Source organism: Symphalangus syndactylus, chromosome 12 (genome assembly GCF_028878055.3).
Source record: "Symphalangus syndactylus isolate Jambi chromosome 12, NHGRI_mSymSyn1-v2.1_pri, whole genome shotgun sequence".
Taxonomy (NCBI): Eukaryota; Metazoa; Chordata; class Mammalia; order Primates; family Hylobatidae; genus Symphalangus; species Symphalangus syndactylus.
The window spans coordinates 145,120,505-145,127,191 of NC_072441.2; the positions used below are offsets into that span (position 1 = coordinate 145,120,505).

The window sequence follows — 6,687 nt, forward strand, 5'->3', positions numbered from 1 at the left end:
GCACTGGGCCAGGGCAGGACTGGTTCCCACTTGGAGCCAGAGACAGGGTAGGGGGATAGCCTGGGTCCAGAGGACGTCCCTTGTCCTCATCCCAGATTCAGCTTTGCCTTTGGGATGAGAAAGGGTCAGGGCTCCCAGCAGGCCTCTCACTGAGACAAGGAGTCGGGAGGCCATCTCTGCACTCCCAGCGCCTCTGCTTTCCTTTGGAAAGGAAGTTGCAACAACAATGGCTTCAGTTGCTCTTGGTCATTTTTCTCCCGTCTTGCCCCTGTTTGTATATGATTCTTGGGTCTGTTCTAATTAACTTTAGTATGAAAATCACTTGTCAGGCCAGGCACGGTGGCTCACGCCTGTAATCCCAACATTTTGGGAGGCCAAGGTGGGTGCATCACTTCAGGTCAGGAGTTCCAGACCAGCCTGGCCAACATGGTGAAACCCCATCTCTACTAAAAATACAGAAATAGCCAGGCATGGTGGTAGGTGCCTGTAATCCCAGCTACTGGGGAGGCTGAGGCAGGAGAATCGCTTGAACCTGGGAAGCAGAGTTGCAGTGAGCTGGAATCGTGCCACTGCACTCCAGCCTGGGCGACAGAGCAAGACTCTTAAAAAAAAAAAAGGAAGTCTGAATGAGGTCCTTTGATTCCATGAAGATCTCTAAAAGGAAAGAGTAGTAGTAAGGCTGGGGTAGATGTAGGTAAGTTTTAGGATAAGTAAACTTAAAGCGTAAAATATATATCACCATTTTAGAAGCGGGTTTTTGGGTTTGCTTTCTCCCCCTACTTTATTGGGGAGCACTTGCCATTGCTTTTATCAAGTGCTTGCTAGCCATGGATGCCAACTAACTTCTTCAATTGAAGGCCGGAGGGTCATGTCGGGTTCCAGGAGCCTCTTGAGCAGGTCCTGGCAATCGGCCGAGATGCTCAGATGAGTGGGGAAGGACACCCCCTTCTGCTGCTGCCACAGCATCTTAGGGATGTCTGTGTCGTCAAAAGGTAGGCTGGCACAGAGCATGACATACAGGACCACACCCATGCTCCAGACATCACCTTTCTTGCTATCGTGGGGAATACCCTGCAGCACCTCAGGGGCAGCATAGGCTGTACTGCCACAGAAGGTCTGGCTCAGCTCCCGGCGTGACTTGGGCAACACCTTGGCAAAGCCAAAGTCAGTCAGCTTCAGGTTGAAGCCCTGCAACAAGGCGTTCTCGCACTTGAGGTCCCGGTGAGCCACACCACAGCCATGGCAGTAGCGGATGGCCTCAACCATCTGACGGAAGAGGGCCTTGGCCTGGCTTTCAGGCAGTGGCCCCCCATTCAGCACGCAGTCAAAGACATCCCCTCCCTCAGCCAGCTCCATCACCAGGCAGACTTTCCCGTCAGCAGACTCCAGCATCTCATACACCTGGATGATGTTCTTGTGGTCCAGGGTACGGACAATTTGGAGCTCCCGAGGCAGGAATCTCTGGATAAACTCTGAAGAAGTAAGGGGAGGAGAGATGGGCTGGCAGATCAGAAAGGCCCACCTCCTCATGCCTGTCTCCTGCCTTCCAACTTCTGCCCACCTTGTCTGGGTCTTATTTCTTGGCTCCCTTAATGGTCTTAAATGTGTCTAGCTGCTTGGACTTTGCAAAGAATGTTCACTTCTATTATTTTTGTTGTTAGTATATCATTCAAAAGAAGCACTCCCCACCAGCCTTGTGGACTGTTTTGAGCAGTCTGTGAGACTGGGTATCAGGTGCTTTAGGGACTTTTAGACAAAGCCACAGAATCACAAATTATAAGACCTGATTTGTCCACAGGGTGGTGAGCCAGCTCCTCCTGCCGCTGTCCCGACCCCACAATTCTTTCCATGAGTCCTGTCTTCCTTTTTCCCCATCTCCACAGGCCTCGGCACCAGCCCCTGTTCTCTACTAGCCCTGGCTGTGGCCTCTGCCAGTCTGTTTCCCTGCCGGAAAGGAAAGCCTGGCTCAGGTTGTGCCTCTGAGGATCCTTCACCTCATGCCACTTTCATCTTGCATTCTGGGGGCTGTAATGTTCCTGGACTCCCAGAACCCCTGTGTTCCCCGCTGACCCACTCCAGAGCTGCCATCGGGCTTGCTTGGTTCCACGCCAGCGGGAGCAGGGAATGATGGAATGATCTTTCCAACAGGAGGAAGCACCCACCCACCTCAGCCAGCCCTCCCTCCTTCCCTCCAAAGGGGGCCCCGGCTCACCTTCTGGCCCTCCCGTCTTGTCTATAACTTTAATTGCCACTTTTCTTTGGTGTTTTTTGGAAAATGCTTCTTTGACTTTTGAGTAGGTCCCTTCCCCAATGGTCTTGCCCAGCTGGTACCCATTGGAGAGCAGAAAGTCCTCCATGCTGTCTAGCGCCGCCTTCCTATCACCCTCTCAGCTCATGCTGCCTCTGCAAGGCAGCTCTACTCCACTATCGCCCTTGGCCTGCTCCTTTTCTCCCCAAGGACTTCATCCGCAGCCACCCCCAGCGTTAAAACATTTTCTGTCTGGACACAGCGGCGGGTGGTGGGGAGGGACAGGGCCAGACATTTTTAAACTCCGGTGCAATTGTGATGTAGATGCTGTGTGACCCTTGGCCAAAATGGGCAGTGCCCCTACCTGCCCTCACTACCACCACCAAACCGAGCCCGGATTAAGTCACCGCCGAGCCCGCCCCTGCGCCAGGCACTGAGTCGTAGCCCCGCCTGGGAGGGCGCTCCGCGGCGTCTGTGTGGGCCAGGAATGCCCGGCTCCTCGGCGTGGACGCCGCCTCGCGGCAGGTTGCCCTGGCCTGCTGCGCCCCCCTCGGGTGGCCCGGGTCTGCGCGACCCCGTCTCCAGGCGCCATGGCCAGAGCCCTCCAGTCCCCGGTTCTGGCCCGCGCTGAGTGCCAGGGGCGGCAGGGGGCACCGTTGGGGGTTCTCCACTGGGAGGAACGTGCTCTGTGAGGTCAGCGCGCCGCGGCCCGAGTCACAATGCTGCCCTCCTCGACGCCCGGGCACGCCGCAGAGACCTGCCCGGCTCCGCCTGGACCAGAGCGTTCTCCCGCGGCCAGGGCTCGGGCAGCTGCTTCTAGCCTGGGACCGGTCTCAGCCTCCGGGAGGTGAGCGACGGCCCAGGTGGCGGGCGCGAGGCGGCGGCGCCCGGCGGCCCAGGAGAGGCCTGACCGCCACTCTCCGCACAGAGCGCCCCGGGGCCTGGACATGAGCGCCCAGGAGCCCCCGCAGGGTCGGAGATTTCCCATTGAGGCTGGAGATTCCCGTGGCCTTGCCGCTGCCCCCGAGTCCCAGGACAGCCCGGAAGCGGTAGCGACTGAGCACAACCGCGTCAGGTAAGGCCCGCGCCCCACGCCCCACTCTGGCCTTCCCGCGGCCCCGCCCTCCGTCCCACTTGGCGCCACCAGCAGTCAGGTCCCCGCATCCACGTCCGGACCCCCGGGGACCCCAGGTGCACTCCCTGGATGCGCCCCACAGGATGGGCCAAGCCCCTGCCTCAGCGCCCCCTGTCGCGCCCCGCTTTCCCCAGGCCGCTTCGTCGCTGCCCTGGATGCCACTGCCTGACGCTGCCGCACGTGCCCATCGATGTCTACCGGGCCATGGGCGGGAGCCCCCGGGCCCGCGCCACGTGAGTGCGCCTGCTCCCTGCGGCTCCGCGGGAGCTGGGCGGGAACGAGGCCCCCTGCGGGCCACCACGCTGAGGTCGCATGCGCCGAGCACGAGACGATGCACATTTTAAAATAAAAGAATGATGCACATTTTAATAAAGCACAGCATAAACTGTTCTTTCCACTCCGGGCTGGCAGTGTATGTCTATCCGTCGTGCCCACTGGCTGCTCTGCCCAGTCCAATAACACTTTCCCTTCCGCAGCCTCCTCTTTGGGACCCAGCCCTTCCGCCTTTCAACCTATGCCACTTCACTCCTCCCATATCTTGCTGGTCCTGACCCCTCCTGGGCAGCCTTTCCCTGGGGCCCTGCCCTGGTCCATCTCTCTAACCCTCTCGTGGTTCTCCGGTAAAATTCACATCACTGTGCTGGACCCTGGCAGCCCACAGAAGCGGGGAACAGGAGGGAGAGGCGGACCAACAAGTAACATGGAATACAGCCAGTGGCCACCCACAGCAGGCCCTTTATTTAATTAATTAATTTATTTATTTATGAGATGGAGTCTCGCTCTGTTTCCCAGGCTGGACTACAGTGGCACGATCTCTGTTCACTGCAACCTCCGCCTCCAGGTTCAAACAATTCTGCCTCAGCCTCAGCTGGGACTACAGGCGCCCGACCAGGCCCATTTTAATCCTCTCGCGCGAGAAGTTCTGCGACAAAGTTCTGCGACTTGCTCTTTGCGGCCCTAGGCGCCTGGGGCCTTCCTTATTGGAAGGGTTTGGAGCTGCCCCAGTCCATCCTGAGCCTTGGTTTCTCCCAGGACTGAAGGGATCATAAAAAGATTGGGGAGGCCGGGCACGGTGGCTCACGCCTGTAATCCCAGCACTTTGGGAGGCCGAGGCGGGCGGATCACGAGGTCAGGAGATCGAGACCATCCTGGCTAACACAGTGAAACCCCGTCTCTACTAAAATACAAAAAATTAGCCAGGCGAGGTGGCAGGCGCCTGTAGTCCCAGCTACTCGGAAGGTTGAGGCAGGAGAATGGCATGAAGCCCGGGGGGGCGGAGCCTGCAGTGAGCCGAGATGGCACCACTGCACTCCAGCCTGGGTGACAGCGAGACTCTGTCTCAAAAAACAAAAAAGATTGAGGAAGAGGCCATTTGAAAAATGTTGGCTTGCCAGGCGCGGTGGCTCACGCCTGTAATCCCAGCACTTTGGGAGGCCGAGGCAGGTGGATCACAAGGTCAGGAGTTCGAGACCAGCCTGGCCAACATGGTGAAACCCCCATCTCTACTAAAAATATAAAAATTAGCTGGGTGTGGTGGTACGCACCTGTAATCCCAGCCACTTGGGAGGCTGAGGCAGGAGAATCGCTTGAACCCAGGAGGCAGAGGTTGCAGTGAGCTGAGATCATGCCACTGCACTCCAGCCTGGGCAACAGAGTTCAAAAAAAGAAAGAAAGAAAGAGATGTTGGTTTAACTTCCTATTTTACAGATGAGTGAACTGAGCCTTTGAGACTTACTCAAGGTCCCCCAATGAGAGTCTAGCACACTCCTCGGCATCCTGAGACCACATGCCCTAAGATCTACCCTCGGAGGGGCCCATGACAGGAAGCCTGCCCGGAAGTGCTAGTATTTAAGCTAAACAACTATTTTCTACTTTCCAATTTTGCTTTAATGAGCCCGTATATTCTACTTTCCAATTTTGTATGGGGGGAGTGTAACCTAAAGGTCAGGTTCGGTCTCCTGTCCCCTGAGATCTAAGGACAATTGATTCAACACCCTCCTCTAATCCTCATAGGGTAGAGAAGTCCAAGCTTTCCCTAGAGCACCTTAGAATTCCACGTCACCCAAAAGGGATACCCTTCTCAGTTTCCACATAAAATGCTCTCTCAGGCAGTCCCCATGTAGGAGGCTTACTAAAAGGGCCTATTTCCTCACTGGTTTAATTTAAAAACAAAAGGCATCAGCTGGTCTCTTTGGACTCTGTCAGCCCCCAAATAGTGAATCCTTCTCATTCTTCCTTTTTTTTTTCATCTCTCCCACTTCCTTTCTCCTCTCTTCTCAACCCTCCTTTCCTTAAAAAAAAAAAAAAAAAAATAGGCCAGGCATGGTGGCTCAGGCCTGTAATCCCAGCACTTTGGGAAGCTGAGGCAGGAGGATCACTTGAGCCCAGCAGTTCAAGACCAGCATGGAAAACAGCAAGATCCCATCTCTAAAAACAAAACAAAACAAAAAAACCAGGTATGGTGGCATGTGCCTGTAGTCCTAGCTACTGGGGAGCCCGAGGCAGGAGGATTGCTTGAGCCCAGGAGTTTGAGGCAGCAATGAGCCAAGGTCACACCACTGCACTCCAGCCTGAGCAACAGAGTGAGATCCTGTCTCTAAAAAAAATTAGGCCGGGCACGGTGCTTCACGCCTATAATCCCAGCACTTTGGGAGGCCGAGGCAGGCGGATCATAAGGTCAGGAGTTCAAGACCATCCTGGCTAACATGGTGAAACCCCGTCTCTACTAAAAATACAAAAAAATTAGCCAGGCGTGGTGGCGGGCACCTGTAGTCTCACCTACTCGGGAGGCTGAGGCAGGAGAATGGTGTGAACCCGGGAGGTGGAGCTTGCAGTGAGCCAAGATCACACCACTGCACTCCAGCCTGGGTGACAGAGTGAGACTCCATCTCAAAAAAAAAAAAAAAAAATTTAGAAACCAGTTACTGCCACATCCCACGTACCTGATTTGTGAGGGATACAAAGATTCTAGACGCAGTCCTTGCCAGTGGGGCTAGTTAGCTCTAGAATGTCCATGAGCAAGGGGAAGAGCATTCCCTTTGGGGAGGAAGCATTGTGGGTAAAGGCCTGGAGGCAGGAAAGTGAAGGACAATTTCAAGAAACTCGGTTCATCAATTTTCATCAACACCTTCCTGGGCCATGCCTGGTACTGAGACCCCAGGCCTGAATCTGACATCATTTTCCCTTTCAGAGCATAGAATGCAGGGGATCCAGGAATGGGTTAACAAAAGAGAAGCTGGATCAAGGAGGCCTTTGCGAACCAGGTGAAGGAGTTTGAACTTTGTTCTGCAGGCAGGCAGAGTAC

General features: G+C 55.4%; 2 protein-coding genes across 2 annotated transcripts; one reads left to right on the forward strand and one right to left on the reverse strand.

Moving 5' to 3' along the window:
- Positions 1 to 754: 754 nt before the first annotated feature.
- Positions 755 to 2,357, reverse strand: TSSK3 (testis specific serine kinase 3). The gene is made up of 2 exons (XM_055255594.1): positions 2,213 to 2,357; positions 755 to 1,472 (listed from the first exon to the last, which is right to left on the reverse strand). Exons 1-2 carry the CDS (start codon positions 2,355 to 2,357, stop codon positions 811 to 813), a joined length of 807 nt encoding a protein of 268 aa, XP_055111569.1. The 3' UTR covers positions 755 to 810.
- Positions 2,358 to 2,955: 598 nt separating this feature from the next.
- Positions 2,956 to 3,780, forward strand: FAM229A (family with sequence similarity 229 member A). Its single transcript, XM_055255640.2, has 3 exons — positions 2,956 to 3,095; positions 3,177 to 3,323; positions 3,518 to 3,780. Exons 1-3 carry the CDS (start codon positions 2,968 to 2,970, stop codon positions 3,618 to 3,620), a joined length of 378 nt encoding a protein of 125 aa, XP_055111615.1. The 5' UTR covers positions 2,956 to 2,967; the 3' UTR covers positions 3,621 to 3,780.
- The last annotated feature ends 2,907 nt before the right edge of the window (positions 3,781 to 6,687 follow it).

What these genes read in the sequence shown, in the direction of transcription:
- TSSK3 (XM_055255594.1), bottom strand. Translation starts at nt 2,357, where the DNA reads ATGGAGGACTTTCTGCTCTCCAATGGGTACCAGCTGGGCAAGACCATT. An exon ending in CAAGACGGGAGGGCCAGAAG is followed by an intron (nt 1,473 to 2,212) that starts GTGAGCCGGGGC and finishes TTACTTCTTCAG; the next exon opens with AGTTTATCCAGAGATTCCTG.
- FAM229A (XM_055255640.2), top strand. Translation starts at nt 2,968, where the DNA reads ATGCTGCCCTCCTCGACGCCCGGGCACGCCGCAGAGACCTGCCCGGCT. An exon ending in CCGGTCTCAGCCTCCGGGAG is followed by an intron (nt 3,096 to 3,176) that starts GTGAGCGACGGC and finishes CTCTCCGCACAG; the next exon opens with AGCGCCCCGGGGCCTGGACA. An exon ending in ACTGAGCACAACCGCGTCAG is followed by an intron (nt 3,324 to 3,517) that starts GTAAGGCCCGCG and finishes CGCTTTCCCCAG; the next exon opens with GCCGCTTCGTCGCTGCCCTG.